Source organism: Anabrus simplex, chromosome 1 (assembly GCF_040414725.1).
Source record: "Anabrus simplex isolate iqAnaSimp1 chromosome 1, ASM4041472v1, whole genome shotgun sequence".
Taxonomy (NCBI): Eukaryota; Metazoa; Arthropoda; class Insecta; order Orthoptera; family Tettigoniidae; genus Anabrus; species Anabrus simplex.
In genome coordinates this window covers 544,032,244-544,051,567 of record NC_090265.1, presented here as the reverse complement: position 1 = coordinate 544,051,567, position 19,324 = coordinate 544,032,244, and the positions used below count along the sequence as shown (strand labels likewise).

Sequence of the window (19,324 nt, the reverse complement as noted above, 5' to 3'; positions counted from 1 at the left end):
TGGGGAATGTGTCATAAACGTGAATAGTCGTTTCGCTGTAGGAGTCGTTTCCACCTGACAAGTAAAGGTTGCTCCTGGCGGCTGTACACAAACAATAGATTCTTGGCGCAGGTAGAAAAAAGTCTGACAATGAAATCCCAATTTTTTAATCTTTTCCATGCCTTTTGCGTATAAATAAATAAAATTAATTATTCACCTTTTTTGCTTAATTGGAAAATTAATAATATAAAAGTTGACAGAAAAAAACATTCTCCACACGGGGAGTCGATCCCACGACCATCGAATTACCAGTCCGAGCTCTAACAACTGCTCGGCGTGCGCATTAACGTACGTGGCTTATACGGTGCGAGAGCCGCGTCAAATTTTTTATTTTTATTTTCTATACGCTTGGTCATCTGGAGTTCCCACTTCGGGTACTTTCATTTCTAGCCAAGCCCCGCATGTTCTATAAATTTGAGCGAAATCGATGGGGACGAGTAGGGATTGCCCCCTTGTTAGTGCCGGGAGTGTCCGAGGACATGTTTGGCTCGTCAGGTGCAGGTCTTTCGATTTGACTCCCGTAGGCGACCTGCGCGTCGTGATGAGGATGAAATGATGAAGACGACACATACACCCAACCTCCGTGTCAGCGAAATTAACCAATGTTGGTTAAAATTCCCGACCCGACCGGGAATCGAACCCGTGACCCCTGTGACCAAAGGCCAGCACGCTAACCATTCAGCCAGAGGTTTTTTTTTTTAATGCTACTTGTTCGGGGCGTCGACCTAGAAAAATCTTTTGCCCCTACTTGCACCATATGTCAGGAACCTGCGTGTATTTTGTAAATGGCGGAAGTGTAAAGTGTTGAATGTGAGGAAAAGAACATTAAGGGATATTAATCATTTACAATTAAAAGCTCCTGACCCGGCCGGGAATCGAACCCGGGGCCGTCGGGTGACAGGCGTATGCGTTGTCCCCTACACCGTGAGGCCGGACCAGGTGTAGAGGTTACTTAAGAGACTAATAAAAATGGAAAGGAAAGTAGAGGGTAATATACAAGTTAGTGATTACAGATCTTACAATATGTAGGTACTTGTATTTCAAGGAAACACACAGGAGCAGAACGTACCAGCATATCACATGTAACTCTTCCTTACATGAAATGTTCAAAATGCTCTCCGTTAACATTGATGCTTAGTGTGATTTCCATGATTAATGTACTTCGTAGAGTTGTAGAAAATTAGTTTTAACATGGAAATAAAGCGTTTCCTGACCCACGTCCATGTGGCATACTTCCTTTTCTTCTTCTACATGTGGGGAACGTGGCCTGACAGTTTGGCCGTAACTTATTATAAAGGTATACCGCATCTGACTCTTGCGTTGTCATCAAGATAAGTGTGCAATGTGCGGTAGAAAGAAGAGGTAGATTTAGTCCGGTGGTATTTGAATTTGAAGGTACCGTACTCAATACGACATTCTCGTGTCGGTAGATTTGACGGCACGCGGAACAAAATTCCTGCACTTCGACGTCTCCAAAAACGGTAAAAGTAGCCTAGTTTTTTTGCTAGAGGCTTTAGGTCGCACCGACACAGATAGGCTTTTGGCGGCGATGGGATAGGAAAGGCCTAGGAGTTGGAAGGAAGCGGCCGTGGCCTTAATTAAGATACAGCCTGGTATGAAAATGGGAAACCACGGAAAACCACCTTCAGGGCTGCCGACAGTGGGATTCGAATCCACTAGCTCCCGGATGCAAGCTCACAGCCGCGCTCCTCTAACCGCACGGCCAACTCGCCCGGTAGTAGCCTAGTTGGTGGGACCAATGACATTATTATTATTATTATTATTATTATTATTATTATTATTATTATTATTATTATTATCTATATATCCACTCAGATAATCTCTTTAAGTGTAAATTAGTTATTTATGTCAATTAAAAAATGTAGGCTTACTAAGCATTATCGCCTCGTTCCAAATATGCTTTAACGTTATGTGCACCAAAAGTTTAAACTTCGATTATTTAAATTACCATAACAGATGAGTAGCCTACAGATATTATATCCATTCTAATATTCTTTTATGTAGTGGATCTGCGTTAATAGGCTCTATACTAATTCCACCATCTATTTTGGTCGCTTTGCACGAAATTATTGATTACCGGTACCCGAGAAACTTAGGACATTACGGTATGTTTTTTTTTTTTTTTTTTTTTTTCGAATACTTTGAGGCGAGTGTCCTCAGGTGCCGACTGATTCCCGTTTCTCATTCATTATTCATCCTTTCCATACATCTTATGAAACAGTATTCACGGGATGTTGTTTGCTGAAACATACGCCGCAGATGGAATGAATAGAATCTAGTAGTTTGACAGAGAAATTCTGCGATATGTCTATTGGTTTGACATGACCTACTCTTGGGTTTCTGACATGACCTACTCTTGGGCTTACTGTTCTCAGATTTCTCTCACGTGTTAAACTTTGTTTCGAACCGTCTGAAAAGTTTTCCTCCAGCGTATTTTCCTCCAGGGACGTTTGACATTCACTAGCAGCGTTGATAGCAAGTAATCCTTCATCACCGGAAATTCCTGTTCACTTCAGGAGAATTAGTTTGATGCCGGCTTCTGGTTTCCTTTTCCTCAAACCCACTTTCATACGATTACATTCATCGCAGCACAGTATCGGAGGATCAGCTTTCCAAGTTGCAGAATTAATGTAAAGTCATGAACACTGCGTTTAGCCCGTTAATTCGCCTAAGCTTTTAAAATATATATTTTTTAAGAGTCCTGTTCGTTAGTTCCGGCACTTATAATTTCAATAATACATTTTCGACTTGATAACATCGACGTAAAACATTTGAGTTAGCCGAGCTATCACATTTCTAACATAATTTGTATCAATAGTGGCATAGTTTAAGTTGATCACATTGAGTTTAGGAATAATGTTTACAATGTGGTTTCGTAAAACCTCCGGGGGCTTTAACCAAATCTCGAGTTGGTAACCTGTCACAACGCAGAATGAAGTATCGTTTATTTAAATTTAATTTTGTTATGTAATACCAATTATGCTATTTCAGCTTTCCAATGACAATTATTCTGAGATGAATTGTTACATACTAACCGCATAGGTATTTCTTGACCTATGTTATGGAGACCAAATAGTTCTTGTCTCACCAATGTTAAATTTGGTCAATCCCACTGTCGGCAGCCCTGTCGGCAGCCCGTGGTTTCCTATTTTCACACCAGGCAAATGATGAGGCTATATCTTAATTAAGAGCTCGGTCACCTCTTCCCGGTCCTAGCCCTGTCCTATATCATCGTCGCTTTAAGACCTGTCTGTGTCGGTGCAACGTACCAGGAAAATCCTGGTGCTAACCCTTAATTGAGGCCAGGGCCGCGTCCTTACCACTCCCACTTCCTATCCCATCGTCACCATAAGACCTATATGTGTCCGGGCGATGTAAAGCAAATTGCTAACAATAAATTTAAAAGAAAGTGTGGATCAGTTGTAGAATGTTGGTCCCCAGATACCAAAATTCCGGGTTCAAATCCAGAAAAGAATCAGATTTTTGAAGGGCGGAAAAAAGTCCATTCAACACTCTTTATGTCAAGGTAACTACAACTCCTTGTGGTAGGCCTACGATGTCGACATTTGGTGTTTCTTTCTTAATCCATTTAATCTCCAGGGTTGTTTTTTTCCTCGGACTCACCGAGGGATCCCACCTCTACCGGCTCAGGGACAGTGTCCTGGAGCTTGAGACTTTGGGTCGGGGATACAACTGCGAAGGAGGACTAGTAACTCGCTGACCAGGGACCTTGTGGGGGGATGGGAAAATTTGACGAAATGGACAAGGAAAAGGAAAGGAAATGGCGGTGGTCTTAAGTTAGGTATCATCCCGGCATTTGCCTCTAGGAGAAATGGGAAAACACGGAAAACCACTTCGAGGATGGTTGAGGTGGGAATAGAACCCCCTCTACTCAGTTGACCTCCCGAGGCTGAGTGGATCCCATTCCAGCCCTCGTACTAATTTTTTTTTGAAATTTCGTGGCAGAGCCGGGAATCGAACCCGTGCCTCCGGGGGTGGCAGCTAATCACATTAACCAGTACATCTTAGGCAAATTTGGTGTTTACCCGACAAAACTTATTCATTAAAACTAAGCCAAGTGCCCAAGAGAGATTCGGTTTTTTGCTGTCTAGTATGCTTAGAATAAAGCAGAATGTCGAAATTGACGAGCAAGCAGCCAAATGGCATCAGATAAAAAAAAATACAAGTTGCTTTACTTCGCACCGACACAGACAGGTCTTATGGCGACGGTGGGACAGGAAAGGGCTAGGAGTGAGAAGGAAGCGGCCATAGCCTTAATTAAGGTACAACTCCAGCATTTGCTGCTCGAAGATACCTGCTGGTTACTGTCAGACAGCTGCACAGTTGTTACTGATGCTGTTAATTGGAGTAGTGTCAGCATACAGACTGACTTGTTTGGACTGGCTGCAAGATTAATTTTATTTGGTTGACTTGTCTGTTCTCCAGAGCTGATGTACAAGAAATAGTTGATTTTGTAAATGAGTTCTGATGTTATTTTGCTTCCAGAAGAAACAGTGCTACAAAAGTTACTGTTGAAGGTAAAAGAATTAAACTGAATTGTGTTTAATCATTATATTTTTTTCTCTAATTTCAGAATTCATCAGAAACTTCAAATTTTCCTCATGGAGAATTTGATGAATTGAAGAAGAATTTCCGTGCAGTACAAGAAGAGAACTTCAAGTTGCAAGCTGTGATAACAGATGTAAGTTTGCGCTACATGAAAGCTCTGTGTTTCTCAAGTAGTTGTAATGTGACGTTCTTTAATTTCATTTTAACTTCCTTAGGTGACAGAAGTAAACAAGAGATGGCAGAAGTACAATAATGATAGGCAAATGTATGTTCAACGGTTGCTTTCAACGATCCAAGACCAGCAGGAGCAGATGAATAAGATCGCAGAAGAGCGGATATTTCAGTCCAAAGAGGTAAGGAAAATTTATTACACACATTGAAATATATTATGGGGTGATTATTTAGAATAACTAGTTAAAACATGTTAAGCTTGTCCTATGACCCTCTGATATTCTAGTACATGACAGTGACAATCTACTTGCACAGGTCAGAATGAAGTCTGTAATGAAATGGTCATGCTTTACAGAAATACATTTTTAAAAATGAGATTGAATATTTTTCTGCTTCTGTTAGTCCTTAAGAGTTAGAGCCTTCATGGCTCAGGCGGCAGAGCATCGGCCTCTCACTACTGGGTTCCGTGGTTCAAATCCCGGTCATTCCATGTGAGATTTGTGCTGGACAAAGCAGAGGCGGGACAGGTTTTTCACCGGGTACTCCAGTTTTTCCTGTCATCTTTCATTCCAGCAACACTCTCCACTATCATTTCATTTCATTTGTCAGTCATTAATCATTGCCCCACAGGAGTGTGACAGGCCTCGGCAGTCGACACAATTCCCATCCTCACCGCAAGATGGGGGCTTCATTCATTCCATCCCTGACCCGGTTACTGACTGGAAAACAGGTTGTAGGTTTTCATTTTCATTAGTCCTTAAGAGAGTATTTCCGAGCAGAGAACAGTTCTTATCAAATTAGAAGAGATTAAGAATACAGCACTCAAATGTACACTCTACTGTGTTTAATAACTATGGGTGCTTCATTTGTGGACTGCAAAACATACTGAGATACGTTGCATATTTCTGAGACTGTCATGATGTTAGAGAAGCTGCTCTTGAACATTGGACAATTAATTAAACTTTATTATTTTTGTGTTCCTTTCACAGCTTTGTGATCAACCAGGTGAAACTAAATCAACTGTCGAAGCGTTAACATTTGAGAATGTTCGTCTACAAGAGGAGGTGATGTTGCTTCGCCAACGACTGGACAGCATAGAAAAGGAACATCGAGAACATGTTGAAGTGTTGGAGTTCCAACTGAAGGCACATCGTGATGACTGGGAGGCAGAGAGGAGTGAGAAACAACAAGCTCAGCAAGACAAAGAGACGGCAGACAAGAAACTGCGTGAACTGCTGAAGGATCTACGAACCCTCAAACAAAAGGTAGGGTGATATTGATACCTTACAGTATACTCAGTGTATTTAAATGCTTGACAAGTTGGCCTTATCCACTATTGTAGTAATTCTTCTGTGGCAATATTTGAAGTGTTTTTTTTAATTTTTCCACCTCAATTCTCTGTCTGCCTTTTTAGATGAAAGGTCAGCCTAGTAGCCTTTGGTTCAGAGAGCCCTGGCTTTGATTCCTGGCTGTGTCAGGGATTTCAGTCTTAATTCCCTTGGCTCAGAGACTGGGTATTCGTGCTATCCCCAAAATCCCTGACCCTCATTCACCTTGTACAATACTATACTCCTCCACAATAACTTGCAGTGTCCCTTACATGGCAGATGTTGTCCACCCTCGTTGGAGGGTCTTCCTTATAAGGGCTGCACCAGGCTAGCAATAAACATACGCAATTATTATGACTCACTTGTCAGTTCTAACTACATACTAGCTGAGATGGTGTCTCCCTTTGTATAACCTATGATCACTTTTGATTTTTATCCTCATGCCATTGTCAACCATATGGTGTATTAGTCCTGCTTTAACAACCTTCCTTTCTGTCACATTTATTTTTAACTATGACTAAAACAGCTTTGTGAGTACTTATACCATTTACCACCTCAGTTTCTCTATAGAGCACCATATTTAGAATATTCTTCCCTCTAGTGTTTCCTTTCTGATTCACTGTCCTTCCCATATTAATTTACTGTATTTACCATTTGTCTGTTATGCTTTCTGTTATTCACATTACCTTCCCAATTAAATTGGGTAAATTGATATTCCCCCCTACAATTACATTCCCTTCTGTGTTGTTTCCCACATAAGAGACCTTATTTTTTTTGAAGTGAAAATACTATGTTGGTGGTAAACCATCCACCTTCACTATGTGTATCTCGGACTGAAATTTTCATGTCAGAGATTCTGCTGGATAAGGCTGTAGAGTGGGTATGATAACTCCTAGAACTTGCACTTAACCCACAGTATGTGAACGTATATTCCCATGTAAAAGTAGCTAGATGTAAAACAAAATTAATGTAGAAGTGTACAGATGAGGGATCTTGCAGGAACATCTCAAACTCTAGTCAAAAAGCTGTTGGTGATTGTAGGAATGATCACGTTATATTTTTGTATGCTAATACTTTTGGCTGTTGATTAGGGTTGGTCCAATATTTTCAACTCATTGTGTTTTAAGGTTCTTTGATCCTTCTGTATTTTGTTGTTTATTTACTCAAGGAATGATTGGTTACTTTTTGAGGGTAGTGTAGATATGTAAGAATGTTATGGATTGACCAAGGCATGAATATGACAAAGAGATTAGAGTAGATTGAGAATGAAGTAGTTTTATAGGAAAAAAAAGGTTAGCACAGGATAGGGTGGCAGGGAGAGCTGCATCAAACCAGTATTTGGTCTGATGATAAAAAAAACAACAACATTACATCTTCAATAATGACAGATTAATCTTACCTGACCTATGTTACTTTCTTTTTTTAATTGATAAGTTGTTGTTTTATTGCAGTATCGAGAGGAGAAACTTCAGAACAGCAGCCATTGTCGGTGTTGTGGAGGAAATGCAGGCCAGTGCAACATCTTCCTCCCTGGCAGCCAGATGCACATGGGGCAGAAGATTCCTTCCAAGACCTACAGAACATCGGTACATCTTCCTTGCACTTCAGTATGTATGACTTGGATTATATCCCTTGCCCTTCTACCCTCATTTTCCAAGATGGCCAGAATGAGAATGAGCATTAAATTAAATTATCTTATCATTGGAATTACCTTATACATCCTTGCCAAAATGTATGCTGTCAGATTTGAGGACCTTTGCTCAGGTTGTATCTCATATCTGCATTTTATTTAGTTTTTATTACAGACTCATTTTAGAGAGTTAATAGATCTTTGTTTAATAGCAATGTGTACTGTGTGTAGTAATTGACCATTGCTGTTGTTTTGGGTTCTTTAAAAATATTGATCAAAGATAGGAAGCTAAGAAGCAGGATAGGAAAACACACAAGTATTTAACACAATGACTGGCTAGTGTAGCAAAGGGAACAATAATAATGAGAGAGTAAGACAGACTTGTGAAAGCTTAAAAGAACAAGGACAAATCACTGTACATGCTACCATTTACATAGATGGCCTCTCTCTTCATTAATCTTGGAGCATATGTAATTGTAACATAGATCTGGAATTTGATATAGGTTGTTATTCCTGCATATGTGTTGAGCATGTGCAGAAATGCATGTGAAGATGACAGTGTAGTTAGGTGTGACTCAGAACTGAACTTCTGAATTTGGACCTTCCAGACTTCTCATTACACATACTGTTTCATGCTCGGCTGTGCACATGGGTTTGTTGTTTTCAGCTCATCCATGCATTTGAAAATTGTAAAGTAAATACATTTTTAAATTTGTAAAACAGAAATTGAAATTGAGTCATTGGTGGTGATTCATATCAAGCTTAGGTTCTTCGGATATTGAAGGACTGATTGATCAGTGTGTCGAGATACTCAGCTGTATTACTTGACTTTCATGACCTGATCCACTGCCTCTCATATCAAACAGCCCCTTAGTTAATCTCACAAGGCTGAGTGAACCCTGCTCCAGCCCTCAGTATATTCTTCAACTAGTTACGAATCAAACTCTCGGCCTCTGGGAAATAGATTAGGTATGTTACGACTACACCATGAGGTTGACAGTACTAAAATATACAAAACTATAAATACTTTTGTAGAGGAATTAAATAACAAAGTTAAACAGCAAGATATTTTATGCAGATAGATTGTAATTTCAATCCACAGGTACCACATGTACTGTAGGATCGAACTAGAAACTGATACATGACTGCATAAAGGAATTATGTTTATCGTTGGGTAGAAAACTTGGGTAGGCCAAGACATGATGATCTGACTGACTAGAAAACACAATACTTTTATCCAAATTCTTTAGATGGGTGAAGATATATTGAATTATTAATAACAGTAATCCTGATACTGTACCTGTTTATGGCAACAAAATATAGAAGTAGGATTCTCCCAGACTGGCCTCCTCTGATCTCTACCATCCTTTTCATGACTTATTTGTTTCCCTGACAGTTGCTGGTTGCACCATTGCTGTCATGACATCTGAAGAACAACTGGCAGAACTGTCTTTCCTTGCTCCTTACTGTCCATGGATACTACCAAATCAGCTCCAGCCACTTTCAATATCTCTGTTGTTGTTGTTACAGAAACAAATTCTTTTTGCTTTGTCTGAGTCAACAGCAGCCACATGTATTGTATTCTGAAAAAAATATTTTACAATATTAAGAGTATGCTTGATGGCTTCTATCATCTGCTGCAGTTCATATTTGTTGGTAGTGAGACCGGGCCATCCAGTATATCGTGTAGATAGCCTACTTTTAACAAACGCATATACTCCTTTCTATACTGAATCCTGCTGTGCTCCTTTGTATTATGTACTATAGCCATGTTCAGATTATTTTAAGTGGCTTGTAGTATAATTGCATTATGGCTGAAAACAGTATGAGGTACATTGCTGCTCCAACAAATGTATTACGTCGAATATATATAATGGAGCAGAGTGGCCTCACATGTTGACGCACTACAGCTATGGAGCCAACTCTGCATTTGGGAGACACGCGGGTTCGAACCCCACCATCAGCTGTCCTGAGAATGGCGTTCTATGGTTTCCCATTTTCACTTCCAGGTAAATACAGAGACAGTTCCTATTCATAGGCCACAGCCGATCCTTCGTCCTCCTTACCCGATTTCATTCACCATCATTAATTTCTTCTTCATTAGCTCCTCAACTAAGGTTGGCATCAAGGAGGGCATCCGATCATATAAACATGCCCTATAATTTCTTCTCACCTCATCCTTGACCCCGTATCAAGAAATGAGACTGAGGAGTAAATAAACATGTTTACATCTAGCTGATGTACCCGTGCTTCACTACGGAATTCTACATTGTATACAGAACTCTAGGTTAGGTAGTGTACACGTTGTGAGCAAGATTGTATTAAATCGCATAGCTCTTAACGTTACCCTAGAAACGTGATGGGGAAGTCACCAAACGTCTTTTCTCATATGAAGACTAGGTTAGGGAATTTTCATTGTAATGGTAGGCAATTTCCCAACTGAAATGGGTATAGATCATTGCAATGACATCAGTTGGAATGGCGCGATTAAAAGCAATGCTTTCATATGAAATACTCGATCAAATGAAAGACCACACATGTTCTCACTTTAAACGAACAGTACTATGCTGCTGATCTAACAGTCCAAAGTTTCAGAGCTGGAATGACCAAGCCGCAGACTACCGTGATCCGTGAACACTCTTCGTTTTTTTCGGGGGGAGGTCGAATAGTGGAGAGTCCCAGGGCAAAAACTAAGCCCTTTTACTAATCTGTTTCCTAGGAGTACCCAATGAATCAGAAAATCTGAATTCACTACACTGGTGGTGGAAAAATCTATCTGACTTGATGAAAGTAGAATTTAATAAAAATGAAGAGAAAGAAGTTTTTCTTAAGACACAGTTCTTTTCAGGGTTGAAATTTGAGTTATTTAGTTAATTTTGGTTCTATAATTTGGAATAGGCCTAAATTGTAATTTTACTACTACTACTACTACTACTACTACTACTACTATTACCGGTACTACTACTACGTGAGCCTCTGCCTTTAAGTGTGCACACTGCTCATTCAAAACAGTGCATCAGAGTAAGGATCAAATAGCTGGAATACTATGATGAACCAGTGTGTTACGTACCAGCAGTATCGGAAAATGCATGAACCGGAGAAATGGCATGGTAAAGAAGAAAGTTTTCTAACTCCCCAGCTATTTCCCGCCAATATTCAGTCAGGCTGTTATACTTGATACGCAGCAGTAATCTTATCTATCAGAGTTGAGTGGCTGTATAAAAGACAGAGAACATTAACACAAACAATGGTCAATGTAATGTTATTGTTGATCAATGTTATGCACTTCAGATATTGTAGGCCTTCACATTTGGTTTTCTTCTGACTATGAAATGCCACTCTTATCATAGTTGGTACGGTAAAACTGAATAAAACATAAATTATCGGAAATTATATTCTCTATAACTCTTATGTAGTATTTCATAGGTCCAATAACCTAATTAAAAATTAAATTTTAGGCGCCTACCTCTAAACTGCAATTTCATCCAGGAGGAATATAATATTGTTTCTAGCTTAGACTGTAGTTTCTTATTCCCCGACTCTATATACTGATTTTCATTAAATTCTGTTAATCCATTTTCTCGTGGCTCAGCGTTGATATGGACTTGGCAACAAAAGTACAAATTCATGATTATCATAGCCAGTCTGGTAAAAATGTATGACATAAATGATCAGAAATTTAATTGAATATAACTCTAGTTACCCTATGTAGTATTTGTCGATAGGACCACTAATAATATAAATATTTGAGAATTCAATTTTAGGCCTTCCTCTAAACTACTATTTCACTCAGCGTGAATAAAATGATTTATAGCCTAGATTGTAGTGGCTCATCCCCCGACTTCACATACCAATTTTCATTAAATTCTCTTCAGCCATTTTCTTGTGATGCATACATATACATACAGACAGATATACAAAAATTACGGAAAAGTAAAAGGTGCATTTGCTTGTTGATGTGGACATGACCAATACAGAAATAGAATTCTTTTCAAATTCTGAGCAATGTACAGACAAAACTCTTGTTTTATATATATAGATCTTGGAAGCTTAATGAACAATGCATATTCTCAACAACAACAATTCCCTCTAATGTACCAATGCATTAGTATAACTATAAAGTTTTCTTCTTAAGCTCTTAAACATATGAACAAGCAAGTTTGATATTGCTTACATCTGAAATATCACCTTGAAACTTTATATTTGTTATGCAAAAGGATGTATGTTCAGTCTTCAGCCCTAAGGCTGGTTGGATTCTCAACAGCTCCACCATCAGCTGTTATAGATGACCTAGGCATCACTGAAGAGGCATACTAAGGAAATGAGGAGTGAGGTAGTTTCCCATTGCTTTCCTCACTGAGCCAGAAGTTGCTATTACATATCAGTCTGCCAAGCCCACTGGAATGCATGCACCAACCAACCCTATGAGCAACATTTTCACACCATTCATAGCAGGGACTGGCTGCAAAAGGAATGGCATTACTAGCATCGCTCATACCTCAGTCACTTTCTTATTGTTAAAGCCAAGTATAAGACAGAGACAGATCAATGAAAGTAACAAAATTACTCTAGCCCATACCAGAAGACATAGTGCACTGTAAACACTAGGTCCTGCCAGCAAAGGCAAATGCAAAAGGAAGTAACATATTTTAATATGACAACATTACTTACTCATACTATTGGTTTTGAACCTAATAGATGCAACCCTAATGCGGTTGGGATAGTATTGTCTCCTATTCTTCCACAGTTGTTCAGATGTCTTGTAGAAAGTCCGTAGTAAGTTAGTGCTATCCGTACTCCCACCCCACTCCTTATTACAGGATCACAGTTTTTAGTAGATGTTGAAATATTATGGTCAGGTAGTGTACATGTCCAACATTTTTGTTCCATATACAGCACCTTCATTCCAAAGCAGATATTATTTCTGTGGTATGCAGTTTTAATTAATTTTTCTCTCACTTTCTTTCCAGGGTAACCTTTTGCCAAGAGGAACTACAATTTTCTTTGGAGATGACTTGACAGTTGATGGAGATGACACCATAGAACCTAAAATTACAGAACTCTCTGAAGACTTTGCAGAACTGAAAGGAAATACAGACTCGTCCATTGACTGTGTAGGAAAACTTTGTGAAAATGTAGTGGAAACTAAACTGACTGATACAGAAAAGAAGACAACTTTCAAAAATCAAAGTGCAATAGAGTTTGATGGAAACAATAACACTTCTGTCAGTGTTTCAGATAACAAGCTTGTGAAGCACGAAGACAGCTTAGATAGTTTTGAAATTGTTGGTCTCAGATCATCAGAACACTCATTCAGTCAGTTAGAAAGTAGAAGCAGCAGTGTTGGACTTAATTTGGAACATGAAGAATGTTCTCCTAGTTCCTCAAGTACTCGAGTAAGTTGTTCTGTAGTTCATATCACTCCATCTGGCAGTGGCAGCAGTATTGAACCAGATGCAGGTGTGGGAGAACTGGGTGTTAGTGAAGAAAGTATGGCAGCCAGTGGTGTTACCATCGGTTTTAATAGTAGTGGCCTAGCATCTGTGATGGCATTCTCTCATACACCAGTTGCTAAATCATCATCTTTACCAACACCTGAAGGAAACAGAAGAAAAACATCTTTAGCTGATGATAGAGTCAACCCTCTTGTTACTCGTTGGTCTTTTGATTCTCAAGTTTCTAATTTTCCTATTGCAAGCCCTCCTATTACTCAGAATTTTGCTGCTAGTGCAGATTCTTTAACAAAGAAGATGCTGAATGATGCATCTGTGGCTGTTATACCGGGTTCTGAAGGAGCAGCATGTTTGGCATCTTCTGTTCCTGTTCCACGCAAATCTCCATCATGGAAAATGTCATACTATGATGAGGGTGCACCAACACAGACTGAAGATGATGTGATCTGCCCTGGATGTGGGCAGATATTCCCTCCCAAATTGCACATTAAGTTTCTAGACCATTTTGAAAAATGTCAAAGTAATGAAAGAGATCACAAACGGAGCAAATCACGTAACTGAAATTGTACCAGCGATGACAGAAAACCGTACAGATTTTGTAGGAAAATGGCATAATGTTTCTATAAAACCTAGGATGGCAGAATTTATAATCTTTCAATCTTTAAAGATATGTTTTTCAGGAACAAATTGCTCTGTATGTAAAGAGTGAATAGTAGGAATATTGGTCTACATGCAGGGCCGGATTTAGATCTTGGGACCTGGAAAGTTCCAGGATCACTGATCCTCTTCTGCTCAGAAGTTAAAGAATCAGTAAAATATTCAGATCATTAAAATAAAAGTCAGTTTATTAAATGTAGGTACTTGAGTTATATATCCATTAACATTAACTTTTGTTGATATATACACAGACTACAAGAATGGCTACAGAAAATCTTTTGTCATGGGACATCTGGAATTTTTAAAATGAATTCCTGTAACCTTTATCATCTAAAAACATTGCATTCTATATCCAGCAAGCACAGAGCATTTGTACTTTCATTGGTCATAGTGGATCTCAAATAATTCTTTATCAATGCCAATTTTCTGAATGATCTCTCCTCTGAACAATTAGCGATGATCATACTCAACCTGACTGATAGTGGAGTCAAAATTCTGAGTAGGAGTTGGTCATTTTAGTTTCGAGTAATCCCAAAATGACACATGCTTCTCCCAGATAAAAATTTATGTTGCTGGATCAACATTATGTGATGGCAACTTATTGACCATGTTTGAAATATTTGTAATATATGAAAAATGAAATGGTGTATGGCTTTTAGTGCCGGGAGTGGCCAAGGACAAATTCGCCTTGCCAGGTGCAGGTCTTTTTTAGAATTGATGCCTGTAGGCGACCTATGTGTCGTGATGAGGATGAAATGATGATAAAGACGATACATACACCCAGCCCCCATGCCAGCGGAATTAACCAATCATGGTTAAAATTTCCAACCCTGCTGGGAATCAAACCCGGGACCCCTATGACCAAAGGCCAGGGCGCTAACCATTTAGCCATGGAGCCGGACTGTAAGATATGATGATCCTTCTTTAATTTTCTAAAGATTGACTTGGGAGTATAAATCTAAAAAATGAAGAGACAAAACAAAAAATGGGTTTATGATATTCTTGTATAAAAAGGTCTCAATAGTAAGGGGTTGGGAGGGGAGGAGAGTAACTTATCTGATATATTTTTATGCACTGTGAAGTTGAAGTGTGACTACATTCCTTGAAGGTTGTGAACAGTAAACAGAATATATTGTACTGCACAAGTAGCTCAACAAATAACAATCCTTTGCATGCAGTAGGGATAACATTCACCAGTCATTAATTTCATTCCTTGACCAATGTAAACTGCCTTGTGTAGCTACAGTTTTCAAATGTTGAAGTACGATTGTGGAGTAGTTTCTTCATTAACCTTTAGAAAACTTCAGATCTGAAATCAAAAACAAGAATGAAGTGTTAAATTGATCTTGTAAGTAATTTTTGACACTGAGGTGTCTAAGAGGGGCCCTGGGGCACGAAGTTCTATGGCTCTCCTGTGAAGTTCTATGGCTCCTTATAAATCCGGCCCTGTCTGTATGGTTTGTTACTCAAAGTATTATTTTTTCAATAATAATGTGCTGTACTAGGTACGGGAGTTCCAAATCAACTTAGTTACATGTTTCTAAATCATTATTTTACAATGATATTACATCTTTGATTTATACATCTCCTATCATGTAATATTTGGGAATTGACATGGATGTAATTATTATGTGTAGATGATTAAGCATGTCGGTGATGAAAATCTGTAAAAGATCTCTAAGATATTATCTCAAAGCTCTGTTTACACAATGTGGAGCCCTTTTCCTCATGACTTTCTGGAGTATAATTTGAGATATATGTCAGCAAATGTGTGTCTGATGTCTCGAGTAAATAACTATGTTTTACTTTCTCCCAAGTTTTCTTTGAAAGCGTATCTGTGTCTTTTGTGTGTGACAAGTATACACTGATGAAAACTGGCCATATCTTTACTAGAAACTGTGGTTGGTTTTCAGATACTTTACAGTACCTTCAGTATCAATAATTAGGGGATGTATGAATTAAAGGCCTCACATTTTTTGTTAAATTGTTCTCCAACTTGTTATATAGTAATCTAATTTTATAGAGTGATAACATGTATTTATTTATAATATATTATGTAAATAGATATTATATTTGAACTCTTAAATGTCCCAAAATAATGACATGTTCCCATTAAAGACAGATTTATCATAATAGGATAAAATTTGTCTAGGGTGGAATGCAGGATTATGTTTTTCTGAATAAGTAATATTCGTTCAATTTGCATGTCAGTCTCTGTATTTATTAGGAAAGAAGAAAGAATTTGATATTTCATTCAGATATGTTTAATGGAGGTTGATGTTGTTTGCAAATTTTTACAAAAAACAGCAGAAGAAATAATAATGTATTTTACTCTTAACATTGAAAGTAGGCTGAGGTCCAGATCCAGGTCTAGAATCAGTATTATCAGCTTGATGTTGTTTCCACTGAATTTTCTCAGTTGGAAAATAATATAAAATGCATGATATAAATGTTTGGATGTTTGTCTTCATCCTTACTCTCCCACTTAAGTTGCTATTCAATATCTTTCCTGGATTCTCCTGTCTGTTCTTACTTCAACGCTTCCTTTTCCATTTGGCTTCAGCTTATGATATATGGTCCACTGTTCTTCTCATAGACCAGTAACACACTGTCTCTCCTAGCATTAAATCATCCCTGGACTCCTTCCTCTTTTATTCTCCTTACTTGTTAATTATCTACAAATATGCATATGCATTTCTTCAGCCTTTACAAATCTAGGTCTAAATCATAGAATTTAATGGATGAACTATTTGTAACTTAGTGCGATTAGTCATGAGTGAATATGAGATGAGTAGTTGAATGGCTGACACAGTATAGAACCTATTTGTTTCTACATGCCTATTTAACTGACTTGATACCGGTACTCCAATGTTTCACATTCATTATGTAACAGATGAATTTTTTGTGACAACAATAGGAGAAAGGGAACATGGCATTATATTTTAATGACATCTCTGTTTGCTAGTCCTTGTGATTTCTTTTCTTCATTATAATATCGTGATCAGTGAAAGCCACTTTTGTCTTGTAACTGTCAGTTCCTGTTAAATGAGACCAAAAATTTTTTTTTTTAATATATGTATAAACTTTCTTATTGTGTTAATGTACAAATGAAACTAAGGTTTTTGACTTAAACTTGATGCAAAATAATTCTTCTGCAAATTTTGACTTTAATAATTTTTTTTCTCTCTTGATATTCCTCTGTCTGTATTGAGTGTTACAAAGCCATATTAAAAATAGCAGTAAAGTAGAGCAAAGCCAAGCCATCTCCGTACAGGCCAGAAGGCTCTTGGAGGAGAGGAAGGTAAAGGCTTTCACTATCCATAACCTCAGCACTAAGTGGGACAGAGTGGTTAGCTCCTGGCCACCTTTGTCCCCAGGAATAAACCTGTTTTTTAAAATAACCACGTGAAAAAAGATATTATTTTAGCATTAGCACTCCTCACCTACCCACTGAGGGGCTGATTTCCTAAACTCCATTCTCAGGGTGTTGTGATCTTCATTGGTTTCTGTAACTGTATTCAGTTACTGAAAAGCTCTGTTGGTGTTGCTGATAACCAATTGGAGTCTTGAAGTCTGTGAAGATCACATGTAAATTGTCAGAAGTATTTTTCATCAAGTGTTCATTTAGATTGAAATATTTTGAGAAGACCAAATGTGATGTATATTAATAAGTTATTATGGTTCATCTTTATCATGGTCAGAGTACCATATTTAGAAGGCAGAGTGACTTAATTGCTGTGGAAGGTTTTTGTTGCAATTAGGTTGATCATCATATTGAGCCTGTGTGATCTAAAATGTAAAAGTATAAACTCTTGAGAGATGCAGCTTTATTTTTGAAAGATAAATGTAAGGTAATCTTAATTAACGTGATCTCTAAAAAAGAAAAAGGATGAAAAGAAAAATACCAGTAGTTAAAAGATTGACAAGATTACAAAATATCTAAAAACTTGGCTCTATCATGTCATTAATTTTATGTATTTTATGTTACAGTGATATTTCTGTTCTATATAAAATGTGCTGTGAAGAACAAAATTGTGTTTTTTTTCTGAACATCAAATAGAACACCTACACCTGGAGGCTCTTCAAAAGAAACTCTTATCAGTAACATTCCTGCGTGATGTAATTTTGTGTAGTTGGCAGGAAATAGAAGTGAGCAAAAAAGTAAACTAATAATAATATGATGGCAAACATAATTGGCAATCGTATGAATTTTAGGAACCAGGCGAGTTGGCCGTGTGGTTAGGGGTGTGCAACTGTGAGCTTGCATTTGGGAGATAATAGGTTTGAACCCCACTGTCGGGAGCCCTGAAGATGGTTTTGCGTGGTTTCCCATTTTCACCGTAGACAAATGCTAGGGCTTCCTTCCCACTCTTAGGCCTTTCCTATCCCATCATCGCCATAAGACCTATCTGTGTCGGTGCGACGTAAAGCAAATTCTAAAAAATATGTATTTTAGGGAAAAATGGAAGGAGATATACATACAGTAAAACTTGTTCAAAGCGGAACTTGAATAAAGCAGAAACTGTCCACCACGGAATTTTTTTCTTGGTCCTAGCAAAATTTACGGCATTATAATGTTCTTATTTTTGTTTAATGAGGAAACAGAAAGGTTAATGAAATAATTCTTTAAACTCTACTTGTACAGTACAGAAAATATTAGGAGCTGATGTAGTCCTATGTACAATATTTGTGCATTTCTGGTGCTGATATGATCAGTGTCATTGTGTGGACAAACTGATGCACGCGTTTGGATATCCCTGTCATCAGTACAGGTACCCTCCTATTTCTTCACCCTGCCACTTCAGGGAAATGCCAGAATCTGTCTTCTATGATAAACAGGTACAGCAGCTGAACAGGTAAGTTGATGAGACTAACGAGATTTTGAGAATAGATCGTTAACAAAGATAAGGGAGCAGGCATACTGCCAAACAGTTGGCCACTGTATTCATAAAAGTGAAGACAAACTGATCATCATAGCTAAATCTTATGTGAAATTGTTGCTAAACAAAAAAAGTTAAAATAATTGAAGCTAAGGAAAAGGGCAAACTCTCGGTATGGCAAATAATCTTCTGGTTCAAGTGTGGAAAAATGCAAATTTTAAACACAATAAAAAATAAATAAAAAACAGTGAATGGGTTGATTCAACGGAATGGTCAAATGAAAAGGAAGGTGATGATCACCGGTAACGAGGAAGTCAATGAGGTATTGTGGGAGTTGTTCACCTCTGTCCAGTCAAAAAACATGCTCATTTCGGGTCCGATGCTTAAAAGTGAAGCTCTCGCTGTAGCCAAATCTCTTGGAAATTAAGAGTTCAATGCATCTATGAGATGGCTCGACAGTTTCAAGAAGAGGCACAATATTGCCTGGAATTAAGTTTGCAGGGAATCTAAGGATGTGAATGAAAAATATAGTGGATGATTGGAAATCAAAACTGCTAGGTTGGATTTCAGAATACA

The 19,324-nt window shown here is 38.1% G+C and overlaps 1 protein-coding gene across 5 annotated transcripts in view; it reads left to right on the top strand.

The window, feature by feature from the left end:
- Positions 1 to 17,900, top strand: part of LOC136857109 (uncharacterized) — a 569,643-nt gene extending 551,743 nt beyond the window's left edge. For 4 of the 5 annotated variants that reach the window (XM_067135510.2, XM_068225059.1, XM_067135507.2 and 1 more), the window contains 5 exons: positions 4,655 to 4,762; positions 4,845 to 4,982; positions 5,790 to 6,065; positions 7,580 to 7,735; positions 12,729 to 17,900. In XM_067135510.2, the coding sequence (XP_066991611.2) occupies positions 4,655 to 4,762; positions 4,845 to 4,982; positions 5,790 to 6,065; positions 7,580 to 7,735; positions 12,729 to 13,772 (1,722 nt within the window). In that variant the 3' untranslated portion in view covers positions 13,773 to 17,900. The remainder of the gene's footprint in view (positions 1 to 4,654; positions 4,763 to 4,844; positions 4,983 to 5,789; positions 6,066 to 7,579; positions 7,736 to 12,728) is intronic. The other variant, XM_067135509.2, reaches the window with a different exon arrangement.
- The last annotated feature ends 1,424 nt before the right edge of the window (positions 17,901 to 19,324 follow it).